Source organism: Oryzias latipes, chromosome 7 (genome assembly GCF_002234675.1).
Source record: "Oryzias latipes chromosome 7, ASM223467v1".
NCBI lineage: Eukaryota > Metazoa > Chordata > Actinopteri > Beloniformes > Adrianichthyidae > Oryzias > Oryzias latipes.
The window spans coordinates 4,412,482-4,428,068 of NC_019865.2; the positions used below are offsets into that span (position 1 = coordinate 4,412,482).

A 15,587-nucleotide genomic window follows, 5' to 3' on the forward strand; every position below is an offset into this window, starting at 1 on the left:
TTCTAAGGCAATAAGGACATCGTGCTATTCAGTAATGAATGTATGAATGCATTAAGAAGCCTTTCTTCCCCCCCCCCCTTTTTTTTGCTTTATTTTTTCACATACTTTGTTTGTTTGTTTATCTGTGGCATTACTTATTTATACAGATTCGCCAATAGGTCGAAACCCATGTAACTGGGGAATCAATATAATCGTAGAATTTTCATATGGAATTTAACAAGTGACTGATCAAATAAAACATACATTAATTATTTCAACCTTTGATATATGTTGCTGTCCTTTTGTTCTGTCCGCTATGCTGTTCTGCTTTTTCTCTTTTCGTGTCCTTATCTTGTTTTGCTTATATAAGAATGAATGAAAAGGATCAGAAGAGAGGGAACAGTTTTGGATAAAAGTGACTGCAACCTTGGTTGGGTGAGGGGGGGGGGGGGTGCAGGGGGTGATAACATACCTTTGCCCATATGTAGAAGGTGTTTGTCCAAAGAGCTCAGCTGCTCCTTGGATCAACGTTCAGGAATAGAAGGAGCTGAAGGATTGGCGGAGAGCAGAGAAGAAAGACTTTCACCTCGTCTCACTTCAACTTCTGTCTCTGCCTAGGCACTCATCTGAGGAAACTCTTGAGCTGGGCAGAAGCTCTGCTGGTGCCGTCACTCAAAGAAGCAAGCAGCTCCTCATAGAAGGAGTGATGGAAGGTGGAGTGGAGAAGCTGAACCTGCACCCTCTGGGCACAGCTTGAGTGGATCAATAAGGGGGGCATACAGCAAAAGGAAGAGGAACACATTCAAATAACAGGGGGGGGGGGGGGCATTTTAGAGAATAAAAATGAAAAGTGCCCAAACACGGGAGTCCAATCTCAAAAACATGAATCATAAAGAAGAGATAAAAGGTAAGCGTGACCAACATGACCATAGAGAAAGACAAGAAAAACTGAAAACACAAACCTGGACAAAAAGACATCGACCTAAACACACAAGAGAACAATCAGCTGATAAGGAACAGCTGATTATTTCTGTTTATCTCAGACCTGGTCTAACGTGGGAGTGGAGAGACCGGGAACAAAAATGAATTCAAATGTAACAAACACCAGAAAACACAAAAGAAAAGTTCAACCAACAGTAACGAAAATCTGATGTTGTAGTTTAATGGAAGCAGAATTTCTTTTTCCGTTTTGTCTCATTAATTTTCTTCAATTTGACAAGATTTGTCTATTTCTAAATATAGATAGATAGATAGATAGATAGATAGATAGATAGATAGATAGATAGATAGATAGATAGATAGATAGATAGATAGATAGATAGATAGATAGATAGATAGATAGATAGATAGATAGATAGATAGATAGATAGATAGATAGATAGATAGATAGATAGATAGATAGATATTATTCCAGACTTGTAGTCTAATCCTTTAACAAGAACACATGACCAGGCCAGCCCTACTATTTATTTAAATCATTATCTTGTGATAACAAGATCCACTATCTCGTTATCACAAGATAACAAAGAATATTCTGTAGCGTCCCTCTCCTCCCGCACAGAGGCGCCAAGATATTGCTCTTTTAAGTCCCTTTATTGTGTGGTTACTGTACAGCTTCCACCAACTCTCAAGTAAAGCAATGCCTTACCCTCCATGGGGCAATACACCAAACCCCACAGTGCTCCTGGTGGTTCCAGGTTGGCACCAGTGCGTGGCATCAGATCTACCATCAGTGTGTTTGTGGGCAAAAGTAAAGTAAATTTAACGTTTCCTCCAGAGGCAAAAACAGACACTGGAGCAACGCCAGTAAAAGTTGGAAAATCTTTTCAATCATTTGCGACCTCAGCCAATTTACATTAGAAAAGACACATTTCTAATTTCCAAATGGATCAATTCAAACTAACTAAAGTCTGGTCCAAACAATAATGTGACTGAACCAAATGTAAACGAGTTGGCAAAAAAGAACGTCCTGTAGATGGCGTCCGTTTTCATTCAGTGTCTTTTCCCATCATCCTTTTATGAGAAAAACCACAGGTGTCTGTGTTTGTGATGCAACAGCGGCTACAACAGTAAAATACTCGCTTTTATGCGGGAAATGTTTTTTGCTGCTGCTACAGTTTGTTGTACAGAAATATTTAATGGATTTACTATTTTTAGATGTTTTCATGCAAAGTTTTTGCAAATAGTACAAAGATTTGGTCCAAAAGGACTCTTTTAAACAAAAATGTCTAATTTTTTTTTTGTTCTGTTTGTGATTCATAAAAACTGCTTTTAATTTAGAGTTGCTGGTTTAGTTCCCACTGTTTTAGAAACTTTCTGACCTCACTTTTTTATTTGCATTTTTTATTTATTTACTTGTTTATGTCGTTAATGTTTTGTCTGATTGACAAAGATTTCTGACAAAAGTCAGAAATTAAGTTTCTCTTTTTGTAGTAACATGTTTTGTTCTCACAGGTCATACAGTGAACATTTTTTTTGTTGCTTTCCTCCTCTTATTTTATATTTCTAACAAATTATTTTCACTTTTTTCTTCTGTTAAGATCTTTAAAACAAAAAGACAGAGATCCCTGAAGAATGCCGTAACTCGGCTTGTGTTTCAGGTGTGTGTGGGGGGGGGGGGGGGTCAGGGGCTGTGAAGACAGCGGCTCATCGGGGGACAGTCTGTCCAAGCGGGCAACGACCTCCAAGTATGTGAGTAGTTGATCTCTTGCCCAAATAATCTCCAGCTGATGGGTGTGAGGAGCTCCCTTGTGTCAGATCTAAATATGGAGGGTTATTGTGAGAGACCACAATCCAGAGATGGATTTGATTGGTCAGCTGTGCTCCGAAGACCAATCCTGGTCCAATCCGGATCGTCTGGAGAGGGTACTTATGGAGCGGGGCAGAGAAGCACCTGGACTGTGCAGGACGAGGAAGACTTTATTCACGACCCGTCTGTTCTTCTGACGTCGGACATCATGGTAAGAAACCGAAAAAAAGGATGAGGAGGTGGATGAAGAAGAAGAGAGGATGAATTTTCCAGCATGTGCTCTTTGCTTTGTATCGGTGAGGATCAAAGATGATCTCAAAGGATGGAGATGGTGAAGATCCACTGCTTCTCCTCATCAAAAGGAGAGATTTTCTGGATCGCCCCGCCCTCCCAGGACTTCTCAAATTGGACACTGGATTTTTTTTACATTTTTTTTTAACTCCAAACTAAACCTTTCAAACTTTTGTACTTGTTTTTTAGAGAACCTCACACCATTATTTGCTCCGAAGGAAGCGACACTAAAGATAGAAAGCAAACAGCTGAGTAAATTGAGACCTCGAGCCGCCTTTTCCGAGTGTCCCAACTCCGGCTTTCACCTTGGGAAAATCTCTCCCAAATCCTCCTCTGGGTCTCGCCTTAAAAATAGCTCGTTTGCAGCCTGTGGGATAAGTGTGAGCCACCCCCTCACGCCCCCACCCAGGCTGCAGCCGTTTGAAAGGGAGAAAGAAGTGGGTTCTGGGAGGAAGCACCTGTCAGTTTCAGTGTTCTAGCTGCAAACGAAGCTCCTGAGTCTGTTTCACAGAGGAAACAGGAAGTGAAGCAGCCTGGAGGTTCTTATCCTGCAGTTTCCTCAGACTATCAGAGTTCGGCGGTTTCATTGTTGTAGGTGGTGTTAGTGTGTCCTTGTCTTGACCGAGTCTTTCTGCCTAGTTTCTTGAAAGCTGCTCATACTCCACACAACCCAGTTCCTAATGTGGAAAAGAATTACTTTTATCAAATCTAAAGATGTTGATGAGCATTTGAGCAGCGGAAAGACGTTCAGATGCGATTCAGAGTGTAAATGTTGAGGCCCATGGCAGGTGGTGGAGATTAAGCCGGGCTTCTTATTTCCGATTCTTGGACGTCACTTTTTCTGACGCAGTTCTTTCTTTAGCTTTATAGACCCAAAGAGGAAACCCCTCAGATAAACGTTTCCTGACGCCTCTTTAATTCACGCTTTTTCTGAGAAGGTTTGGTTTGTACATTTTAATAAACTAAACTAACATTTCAGTAAAACACTGGATTCCAAACAAAACTAAGGTGAAGGTCATTTTTATGTTATGATGGAAATATTTGTTCAAAAAAAGCTCATTTTTGTGTGTTAAAGTCCCGTTCCTGATCCGTTCCCAGTGCTCTTTTAATTATGATTTTTCCATTTTTAGCCAAATTTTTTTTGGTGGTTTTCTGTTTATGAAGAACAGAAGGAGTTCATCAAAAATTCTGTTCTGAGTTGTGAGCAGGACTGTTGCCGTAGAGTGAGCCCGCCCCCATTTCCCGCCATCCATCTGTTTACGCACTCTCCCACTAGCTTACAGCCCCGCACACCCCCAACCTAACATTAGGGGTGGAACAAAAATGGCGAGCAACACCAGAGCTATCCAGCTGTACAGTTTAGATCCAGATCCCAACTCAGACGAGGACAGATTCACAACAGTTTGAAGAAAGACTTGAAGCAACAAGGCAGCCCACAGCATCAGCCTACCACCACCATGTTTGGATATTGCTCTGAGGTCCTACCTTTGAAGGTTTTGTGCATAATCCAGATGTTTCTCTGTGTTCTTGATGCTCAGCAGTATCTTTCTCCTTGAACTCCACCATCAATCAGTTTTTTAAAGTCTCTTCCTGATTGTAGAATCATGAACTCTGACCTGAACTCAGAGTCCAGTGAGGTCTGCTCATCTTTCCATGATCTCTGGCTGCTTTATGACCTTCAGGGTGGGCCTTTGTTGTGTTCTTGGACTCTTTTTGGCCCCCCTTTTCCCCTGGAATGAGTCTCTCCCGCTCCATCTTTTCTACACACAGGGGCATATAGATTATTGTAGAAAATAATTGTTTTTTTAGACTTATTCTGGTCATCGTAGTATGAATCCAAAACAAGTTAAATGACTTAAATCACTGTCAATAATCCATTTGAAATAAACCAGAAATGGGTAAAAAAACGTTCTGACAACCTCCTTAATCTAAGAAAACAGCATATTTAAGTTAGGATCAAAGCTAAAGGCTACTGTTGAGAAATATGACAGGCCTGTTACGTTTTTGTCAGAGAAGCCTCTGATTTGAAATCAATCACAGTCTCTTCCAATTTTCTTTTCTTTCTCTCTGCTTCTCTAAATCTCCTTCCTTCTGCTCCTATAAGCCCACCGACGCCCAGAGCGACGCCCGCTCCTTCCTGACGGAGGAAATGATCACAGGTGGGTTTCTGAGGCGCAGGTGTGGACGTCCTGCTGTGTGTTTTCTTTTATTTTTTATTGCAGTGATCCTTTTGGAGGGATTTTAAACAGTTTCTCTGTTTCCTCAGAGTTCAAGGCCGCCTTCGACATGTTTGACACAGATGGTGGCGGTGACATCAGCACCAAGGAGCTGGGCACCGTCATGAGGATGCTGGGCCAGAACCCGTCCAGAGAGGAGCTGGATGCCATCATTGAGGAGGTGGATGAAGATGGTGAGAGCGTTTTCAAATAAAATACTTTCTAACAGAACTGAAGAAAGTGTTATTCCTCATCCAGCCTCTTCATGTCTCTGCAGGCAGCGGCACCATCGACTTCGAGGAGTTCCTGGTCATGATGGTGCAACAGCTGAAGGAGGACCAAGCTGGAAAGAGCGAAGAAGAACTTTCTGAATGTTTCCGCATTTTTGATAAGTAAGAGATGTAAAATTATTATTATATTAGAAGTTCACTAGCAGGAACATCATCAAGGTCAAAGACTGAACAAAAATAAAACAAAAACAATCTTAGATTATTTTAATCCGGTCCCTTCTAGTTCAGTTTAAGATGTTTTTACAAATTCTTTTATATTATCTAAATACAAATTCTGCATTAAAGTCTTCACTAAAATCCTCATTCCAAGAGTGTAAACAGAAATGATGGAGAGAAATTACTGTAAAAACTAAAAAAACTTAAACATTTGCTGTTAACAGACAAATAATCAACAATGACATTTACTTAAGGGTTCAACAGAAGATACAATCAGGTAAAAAAGGAAAAAAACGGTAATTCAGCAGGTGTAAGTGCCAGATTTTCCTTGAAAATCAATTACAGCATCAGCATGTTGGCCTGACACCCAGTGTTTAAAATGAGTACTGCAGCCAACATCCTGTGCATCTAAAAATACCCCACCCCACCCCTGAGGTAGGATAAACTTGAGGTCAAAATGGGTTTCCTGACAACAAAAACGGAAGACTTGAATAAAAATGTTTGCATTTCTATCCCAGGATTTTTTTAAAGCCCTGTTAGTCACTCCCGTTACCAAGTGTCATCTTATTTATAACTCTATGGGTGTTTTAAATGTTTTTAAAGGGGCTTAAGTTACAGTTAAATATTTTAAGAAGGTTTGTCTCAAGAAGTCTGTGCAAAAAATGTTTAACTTTTTTTTGGTGTTATATTATTTGTCCAAAGCTGCTTTTTCTCAGAGGTGGAGTTATTAAACTCACATTATTACATGTTCTGAAGCTCACTGATTTTCCCTGATGTCAAGATTCATGCTTACTTTAGCAACAGAGGAAAAGTTTGTTGAACTGAAGATCAAACAGAAAATAAAGATTTTCAATTAATTTTTCAGCCGATAAATGCATTTCTATTATATTTAAGTGGGTTCAGCTCTTTTTACAGCAGTCAGTGAGGTCTTGTTTTTAAGTGTTTAACTACAACTGACTAAATAGAAAGGAATTAAACAAGGTGCTGTGAAAAAAACAACACAAAAAGTTTTTTCTTTTAAGTTCTCCTCCTTTTGGATTTTGCTGCTTGATCTTCTTAGAATTTTCCTTCATTTTCAATATTTTGTTGGACTTGTGGCTTAAAAAAGGATGAAAATAACCCTGAACCTTTTGTCAACAGTATTGTTCTTGTCTCTGCAGGAACTCGGACGGTTTCGTGGACCGGGAGGAGTTCGGAGACATCCTTCACATGACGGGGGAAGCCGTCACAGAGGAGGATATCGATGAGATGTTTGGTGAAGCAGACTCAAACAAAGATGGAAAACTTGATTTTGATGGTGAGTCTGAGCTGCCTAAAGCCAGAATTCAATAGTGATGAGTTCAAAGACCGACCTCTGAGATCCTTTCAGCTATAACACACAACATGTGGGTTATCATCAGAGATGACGGATACTAAAGATGAAAGGGCTCCATCACAGAAACTTGAACAAGGTCTCCAATAAATTGATAAGAATTGAACAAAAAAATAACAAAAACAAAAGCATGACCAAGAAAAAGTGCAGCAACAAGAAAGGATGTGACTGAAAACCAATGAGGACTGAGGTAAATCTGAGTCTAACGTAAACTGAACCGAGGGGTGACAGGAAACTGAAAAAGCTAAAGATTACTAAACGCCAACACAAAAAGGAGAAAGTCTTTAAAGTATAAAACCATAAAATTCAAACTGAAAACTCAAAACCTGACTAGTTTAAATGCCAACAAATGCCTCAGATTAGTAACAGGAAGACACAAAAGTCACGCTGTGTAAAACAAAAGAGGTGTGAACATAAAATGCAAAACCTGAATCTGCAGAAAGTAAAAAGACCCTCGTCTTATTTTCATTTTTTTAAAGTGTAAGAACTTTTGACTTCTCTACTAGGGCGCTGTTTTTGCAGTGTACCCTTTAGAAATAACCTTAAAACAAACAAGCAGCAACTTTATTTCTCACGCCCAACGTGGTTTTAAGAAACGGTAACGAGATTCTGTAGCTGCAAAACGAGCCCAAACCATCAGCCTCCCACTGTCGTGCTCCCCAGCAGCTCCGAGGTCTTTCTGTCCACATGGAGAATGGGACTTTTTTTCTCCCTAATATGTTAAAATATGGTTCATCTGAGGATCCTTTCCCCATTTTGGTTTTCTCAGATGAAAGCTTAAATCACAGGATGGTCCATGTTAGAAAGAGGGAGACACAAATTCCCCAAAAGGAAAAACAATTCTTTGCAGGTTTCTGCAATCTGTCGAAAGCTGTTTGACTCAGTTAGTCTGTCATGAAGGTGGTTTTGTTTCTAGTTACAACAGCTAAGTGACTCGTGGAAAACTGGGAAACATTTCAGACGTCTGTCACGATTTTCTATGAAAGCTTTAGTGACGAGCAGAGCAGCTAAGGCTGAAGCAGAGAAAAGCTGCTCACCAGCTCCTGGAGGACAAAGATGGAAAGTTTATGCCAAACTCTGAGCAAAAAAGGGAGATGAATCGATGGAAACTAAAGTGTGACCTAATGAGAACAAAAATCAGACTTGTGTGAAACCTGAGATGCCTGCTCTGTGGGATTTCAAGTGATGAGTCGTGGATGGAGGTTGACCTGTAGAAAGACCAGAGTGTGAACTATGAAATGTAAAACTGAAGGAAAATGGAAGAAAACACACACAAGGCCTTCAACTCGCAAACAAGTTGATGTCTTAAAGAAAACTGTAAGTCCAGATGCCAAGATTCATCTTCAAGACAACGTCACCTGGATGGACAAGAACCTTCATCGCTACCTTAACCCTTGGAAATACACTGAAGGACGAACGAGGTGTGGGAAGAAGCAGGTGTGGTCATGATGGGGGCAAAACGAGTCCAGCAGAACCAGAGGAGCCGAAGTCAAACATGAATCTGAAGAAAAAGAAACCAGATCCGAGCTGATGTGTGGCCGCTGTGCTGGCCGATGGGCGAGCAGCTAGAGCAGAAACTCTTCTATTGCTCTTTTATTAAACCGAAGAAAAGATTTACACTTTAGTAATGTGTCAGAGTCAGTAAAATGGCAATTCTGCTAGAGTTTATTGTGTTAAATCAGAATATTGTGAGGGGCAGACGTCAAAAATGTTACATTTTTGTTGCTTTGATGTAAAAAGTCTCCAAGTTTGGCATTTTTTGAAGCAAATATTAAGTTTTTCTTTGACTTTTCTAATATTCACTTTTTCTGCTGCATCCTCAGAGGTTGCCTCCATCACGATGTTCAAACACACCATGTCTTATCATGGGACACACACTGCAAAATCTGAATTCTAGGAAAGTAAGACTTGTTTCGAGAGTCTTATTTTCTGTGTTGGAAGAAAAATAATCTTATCAAGAAAGATTTTCAAAAGCAAAAATAATCTTAGTTTGAGAAAACGTCTTAGTGACTAGAATTTTTTCTTAAAATAAAAAGTTAAGACTATTTTTCTTGCCTGACTCTTAAAGACAATCTGCCAGCCAATGTGCAAACTTTTGAAAGGGGCTAAAGTCTTTAACTTGGTGTTTGTTCAGTGTGTGTGGCAAACAACAGAATTAGCTCTGAAACAGTTGCACACTTTTATCTGTCTGCACTCGAAGCGTGGCCTTCTGGGCCGTTGGTGGCTCCGCCGGTGACAGGAACTCTTTTTTCCACAGAGTTCCTGAAGATGATGGAGAACGTCCAGTGAGGACTTCAGATCTACATTGTTTGGGGGATTCCACCCACAAGAGGAGCATGAACCTATAGAATGCCATAGAAAAACAGTCACAACTGATAAAGTTACGGATTTAAGTCGGATGCTTCTCCCTCTCATGAAATTTGGGAGTGAGACCTCTCGTCTATAAATACCCATTCAAACCTTTTAAGACGAAGGCGCAGCTACCCCCCACCCCCCAGCTGCCCCCCTGGCAGCTGCTCCTCCTCAGAAATGCAACACCGCAGAGCTTCAACCGTCGCCTCCCCATGAAAACTGCCTGCTGTCTCTGAGCTGTTGATCCTGAATAAAATGGTTTCTTCCGTTTCTCCTCTCTGTGTCAGACTGTTCCTGAGCATCACTCTGCATGGTGTCTTCAAAACTGTTTTGTTTTTCTTTTTTTTTGAGTCAACCTTTTTGCTCACATTTCGCTGGCAGAGACAGTCTAACACCATGCAGACGGTCCGGTCTGATCTCTGAGCTGCTGTCCTTTCATGAACAGAGTCTGAAAGCTTCTCTGACAATCAAGGCTGACTGCAGCGGCGCCGCCTGATGCTCGCCTTCCAACCCAGAAATGAGATGAAGCTGGTTGCTACCAAACAGTTGGTTCTGTTTCTTTTTAGAAAGTGGCGGCTCCCCTCAGGATTTAAAGCCTTTTAAGCTTCCCACCATTTCTCAGCCGCGATCGGATCCCTCCCACTTTCCTCTCTGCTGTTTTTTTTTTGGGCCCCTCCCTCAGAAGCAGAACTCTCTGGTGCCAGTCTCAAAACCTGCTATTCAGGGCAGGCCTGAGGAGGGGCCCGGAACAGACCGACCCACTCCATGAGCTTCTGCTCTCGGTTTCCAGTTTCACACTTCATCTCCACTGAACCTCTTTAGAAATCTAAAGAACAGGAATCACCTCCTGACCCCACGTGTCACACACACCTGCTCTCTGTTTTTGTTGATTCGTAATTACAGTAAAATTCCTTTTCATGGTTGGAACAACAACTAAGAATCTTCACAAATTTTCTGTCAAATTTCTCTTTTCACACTAAATCTTTAAACTTGATGCTGACATTGAATCCGATTTGAGACCTTTTCCCTCCTAACCGCTGCACTCCCGCTCCCAAATCTTCTCCTGTTTACCCAATTTTACAGATTTTACCCCATCAAGGCTCACAACGTCACCCTTCAAGGTGTGATTGGCTTGCCCTGGCCTCCGAACCCTAAAAGTTCAGGATACTAAATCTGGAGGCGTGTGATGGGGTAGTGGGCGGGGCCAAGTTGCGCCGTTTAAAGTGTGTGTGAACCTTGTCTTGATGTCTAGTCTCTCTGTTGGGGTGCACGCGGATTGACCACTCCTTTGGGCTTTTCTTTCTTGGATATCTGGGAGGAAAGGCTAAGCCACAAACATGGTGAGAGTACTTTTGTGTAGATGTCTAATGTGAAACTGACAGGTGAAGCAGGTGCTGATTTATTCATTATTCATGATGACAGTGAGTCTTAATTAGTGTTTCTTAAATAGTTTTCTGATTGTTGATCAATTGTCGTTGGCTTTTGTTGCTTTGAGAAAGTTATCATCTGTTGAATTGAATTAAATAGTGTCACACATTCTTACAACTTCACCGTCATTTCCTAAACAATGATCTAATTATCAACCCACTAATTGTTCACGTTCACATTAATTCCAAAAACGTGACTCTTCCTTCAAATCAGATGCAAATGATCTTAAACTGGACACTGGGTGCTGATGGGTAACGGGATGGACGTCGACAGTAAAAGTGCTGATTCTGCTGGAGCGTCGGATTCCAGAGGATTGGATGACTGCGGGCCATATACAGCGAGTCCAATGCGTTGAGCCGGAAATAGCCGGACTGATTTACACTCCAGAGTCTCGTTAAGACGAAACCATTTAATAGTGAAGCACAAAACTGATGGAAATGCGTCATATTTTCTTTAACATCGTCCGTAGTTCTTTTATTGCAACGGACTATGTGCAAAGTTGCACCTGAATTGTGCGTAAAAGGAGTGAAATCCTAAATAAAATGGTACAACAGAGGCATCGTGTATCTTAACTTGAATAATGTCAATTATTTAGGGTTTGTTGTTAAAATCACGACAATTTCGCAACAAAGGGAGGCCTAAACTAAGCTTGTAATGGGTGGTGTTGTTAAAAAGTGGCCCTGTTTCCTTTCAGACTGACGCGCAACAAGAGGCCCGCTCCTACCTGAGCGAAGAAATGCTGGCTGGTAAGTGGCTTTGCTTCACTTCACCATTCTTTAGCTCGTGCTTTTAATAAATAAAATAACCAATAAAGTAATGGATCAAGCTTTGATGTAGACACAAACTGCTTCGATCCATGTTTTCAGAGTTCAAAGCCGCCTTCGACATGTTTGACACCGACGGTGGCGGTGACATCAGCACCAAGGAGTTGGGTACCGTGATGAGGATGCTGGGCCAGAATCCGACAAGAGAGGAGTTGGATGAAATTATTGAGGAGGTCGACGAGGATGGTGAGCGACGGGAAATGTTTTAATTGTGCGTAACGACGATTTTACGCACAAACCTTTCGCCCTTACGCAACACTTGGCAATCACATGTTGACGATGCTGTCATGTTTCATCGCTTCCTGCTGTAGAGTCACTCTATTAAGACCATTAGACAGTTTCATATTGTAGTTTGGCAGTGTGTGCGTGCGTAAAACCATGCGCAAAAATGAGATTCAAACGGGACGCGCGCAACAATGGCTAACATGGCTCCCTGTCCAACCTCAGGTAGCGGTACCATCGACTTCGAGGAGTTCTTGGTCATGATGGTGAGGCTGCTCAAGGAGGACCAGGCCGGAAAGAGCGAGGAAGAGTTGGCAGAGTGCTTCCGCGTCTTCGACAAGTACGCTCCCTGCGTCACGGCGTGGACGCCAGCGGCCTGGCCGCCGTGTTTCTGTGCGTAACCGTTTGTTTTCGCCGCGCTTTCCTGCAGAAACGGCGACGGGGTGATCGACAGAGAGGAGTTCGCTCAAATCATCCGCAGCTCCGGTGAGCCCATCTCGGAGGACGAGATCGATGAGCTGATGAAGGACGGAGACAAGAACAACGACGGCATGCTTGACTTTGACGGTAAATTACGTCACTGAGGACACAAACGATGTCGACAGTTAAGAGGGAAAATGTGAAGCCAAAGAAACACGTTTGTTTATTTTTGAGTGTTTGTGCACATTTAAGTGGTTGGTGACATTTCGAACACAAAACATCAGGTTGATATGGACGATATAAACATGGCTTTAGCTAAACGTAGTATATTTACTACAAGTACACTAAATCTATACTTAAGGTTAACTTTATACATACTATGTTATTTTAAAACCTTTAAATTTTGTCTTAAGAAGAAGTATTGAGTTAGTATACTTATACACGACATGTACATTGTCTATAGTATACTTGCTATACTTATACATACTAGTTTTCTCCATAAAACAAACTTCAGGTGTACTCTTTGCTAAGGAGTGTATGTGCTGTAAACCCAGCTGTGACATTTAGGTGACAGAGAAATAAAAATTAATTTTCTGGATTAAAAGTCAGACTAAGTTTGTCCACCAGTCTGTGCATTTCTGCATTTTTGTTTTCAGTTTTTGGCTCCACTTGCATTTAAAATGATATAATTTAGATTTCAATCAGAAAACTGTTGAGTTTTCTTTGTCTACAACAAGCAGCCTCTCAGCTCAAACTTAGGTATGATTCAAAACTGCAGAACCTGCAGCATTTCAATTCTTTTCTAATCCAGTCCGATCAATTTCTGAGCTATTTTAAAATCATTCCTTGGTCTTTTAATCATGATTACGCCGTTTGAATATGGAACTACTCAGAAACTGAGGTTTAATCTTAGTTTTTCTTTATGAATGCCCTCGATGATCAGAGAAATGCCACAAGAACATGTTAAAAACCCTTTTTTTATCGTCTTTAAGGAAGTCCCTACTGAGCAATGATGGGATTTTGTGGGTGAACTCTTTAAGCACCAGATTCTAATGAAAGATATCCTAGAATATTCGTGTTCGCAGACTTTTTTTCCATTTTACTTTCATCTTGCGGTTGCACCACGATCACCTCTGCTAATATTTTAATCTGCGTTTGTCTTTCCCAGAATTCCTCAAGATGATGGAGAATGTGCAGTAAAACAAGAAAGACTCTTGGGACATTCCTCCACCTGGCTGTGAAACCCTGCACCATCAGCTCCCCTCCGCCCCCCCCTCTCCCTCCTGTCCACCTGGTTCACCACCTCTCTTCATCCTCAACAGATAGCTAGGACACCCGGTGGGTGGTGGTGGTGGGTCGCTCCTCCCCGAATCAACACAAACGGCTCACCGATGCTGCTCTGACGCCAAAGGAAATCCATCGCATGCACTCAGTGCAGCGCGCACAGCCGCACCTCCACCCTTCTGCTGGTAAAGCTCCGGTCTAGGTGTAGTCTAAACCAGTGTTACCTGTTGCTTAGACCAATGCTTCAACTTTTCTCTGTACAAAGTTTCTGGCTTGAACAGAATAAATGAAGTCACACATGCTCACCTGTAGTTGGTCTCTGTAAAAAAAAAAAAAGTTTGTTTTGAGGAATTTAAATAAAGTCTGTTTGTTTCTTCTTTTTGTACATTTTGTTTGAACCACAGCTCAGCCGTCGGTGCTTTTAATTTGGCGGGAACCAGAGGTTTGTGTTCATGTGAGAGGATTAACATCAGCTCGGTTTCAAGCTTCATGAAAATGGAGAAAGTTTTAAGATGAATAGAGACAAATAACTGTAGGATGAACGCTGTGACGTCTGCAGACTTTTGAAAGATTCACATTTTGAAAGATTAAAAAGAAGGGCTTTAATGTGAAAGGCTGGATTACAGAAGGGAAAAGTTTCAGTCATGTTCAAACTACATCACAGATGTACGTCTTCACATCTCATTTCCTCAAAAAGCTGACACGCTGCAGATTTGGGACAGCTTCAGTCTGTCTCTCTGGATAAGGGAGTTTTTTTTTTTCGTCTCGCATGATTCCGTACGCATCACAATTCATGGTCCACGAATCCATGAATACAAGGTTCATCTAACTTGATGCCGATACGATACAGTCCTTTTACCCAAATAGATTTTTTCAAACAAGCAAAACTCTTTTTTTTTTGTCTTACCGGCACTTTTTGTTTGAAGCAACCAAAACAAAATGTTTGACATCACAGCTTCAAACGTAAAAAACCTGCATTTTGGGTCTTTTAGGCGGTTTTGTTCTTTGTGCCTCATCAAGGTCTTGTTTGAAGTGCTGTAAAAAGAATTATTCATTTGTGTTTAGTAAACACAACTATCATAGTGTGTATCACCTTCAGCCAATGGGAATTGACCCGACTTGGTAGAAGCTGGCTTGTGATTGGATGTCTTTTATTGTTTGCATCACGAGGACATAAAAAGAAAAAGACAGTCGCGACACAGCAGGGGGGTATTCCCTCTCTGGCTAAAAATCTTTTATTTCTCTGGCTAAAGAAAATTGTGTTTGGCTAAAATCTGGCTCTGGCTCTAAGATTCTAAGAATATTAAACACAATTTTTTTATTTGCTAAAACCAATAACTGTTTATGCGTAAAACAGGCATAAACAGAATTAAAAGGCCACTTTGAAAATAGACCAAAAGATGGGACTGGGTCTTTAAACTGAGAATTGTGGCATCCCTAAAACCTGGACATCTACAAATTTAAATATTTTATTTTGGAAACCAAAGTTGTTCATGAAAATTTAAATCAAATTAAAACTGTTCAAAATCAGTCCCAAAAATATATTAGATTTAATTAAAAAACATAAAAATTAGGCCTGCACAATTAATCGCAAATTAATTATCGCAATTTCAAGCTGTGCAATATCCATATCGCAAAAGTCTAAATGGTAAACCTTAAAGGTGCTAAAACAATCTTATGGCAACTTGAACTATTTAATGAATTAAATCTCTTTATGCATTAGACCAATCAGATGGAGCCCTTCACGTTGTTGACCAATCAGATGAGGGTCATTTGGAGAATATTTTAAGACATTTTGACTCTTATTTAAATTACTTTTGCAGTGAAATGGAAATGTTTTTGCTATTTATTCATTTATCGCAAGTTATATTGTCATCGCTAATATCGCGAGTTTTCCTCATATCGCACAGACCGAATTAAAATGTGTGAATGTGAAACGTGTCACATAAAAACATCAGTTGTAAAAAAATAAAATACATAAACACGTTGAGCCTGGATGCAAAA

The 15,587-nt window shown here is 40.8% G+C and overlaps 2 protein-coding genes across 2 annotated transcripts; both read left to right on the top strand.

Moving 5' to 3' along the window:
- The first annotated feature begins 2,729 nt into the window (after positions 1 to 2,729).
- Positions 2,730 to 9,679, top strand: LOC101171577 (troponin C, skeletal muscle). Its single transcript, XM_004070289.4, has 6 exons — positions 2,730 to 2,939; positions 5,124 to 5,178; positions 5,286 to 5,429; positions 5,513 to 5,627; positions 6,842 to 6,978; positions 9,311 to 9,679. Exons 1-6 carry the CDS (start codon positions 2,745 to 2,747, stop codon positions 9,340 to 9,342), a joined length of 678 nt encoding a protein of 225 aa, XP_004070337.4. The 5' UTR covers positions 2,730 to 2,744; the 3' UTR covers positions 9,343 to 9,679.
- Positions 9,680 to 10,615: 936 nt separating this feature from the next.
- Positions 10,616 to 13,960, top strand: LOC101171829 (troponin C, skeletal muscle). Its single transcript, XM_004070290.4, has 6 exons — positions 10,616 to 10,745; positions 11,528 to 11,579; positions 11,700 to 11,843; positions 12,105 to 12,219; positions 12,310 to 12,446; positions 13,468 to 13,960. Exons 1-6 carry the CDS (start codon positions 10,743 to 10,745, stop codon positions 13,497 to 13,499), a joined length of 483 nt encoding a protein of 160 aa, XP_004070338.1. The 5' UTR covers positions 10,616 to 10,742; the 3' UTR covers positions 13,500 to 13,960.
- The last annotated feature ends 1,627 nt before the right edge of the window (positions 13,961 to 15,587 follow it).

Coding starts and splice junctions, on each gene's coding strand:
- LOC101171577 (XM_004070289.4), top strand. CDS start 2,745: ATGGAGGGTTATTGTGAGAGACCACAATCCAGAGATGGATTTGATTGG. Junction 5,179..5,285: donor GACGGAGGAAATGATCACAG/GTGGGTTTCTGA, acceptor CTGTTTCCTCAG/AGTTCAAGGCCGCCTTCGAC. Junction 5,430..5,512: donor TGAGGAGGTGGATGAAGATG/GTGAGAGCGTTT, acceptor ATGTCTCTGCAG/GCAGCGGCACCATCGACTTC.
- LOC101171829 (XM_004070290.4), top strand. Junction 11,580..11,699: donor GAGCGAAGAAATGCTGGCTG/GTAAGTGGCTTT, acceptor CCATGTTTTCAG/AGTTCAAAGCCGCCTTCGAC. Junction 11,844..12,104: donor TGAGGAGGTCGACGAGGATG/GTGAGCGACGGG, acceptor GTCCAACCTCAG/GTAGCGGTACCATCGACTTC.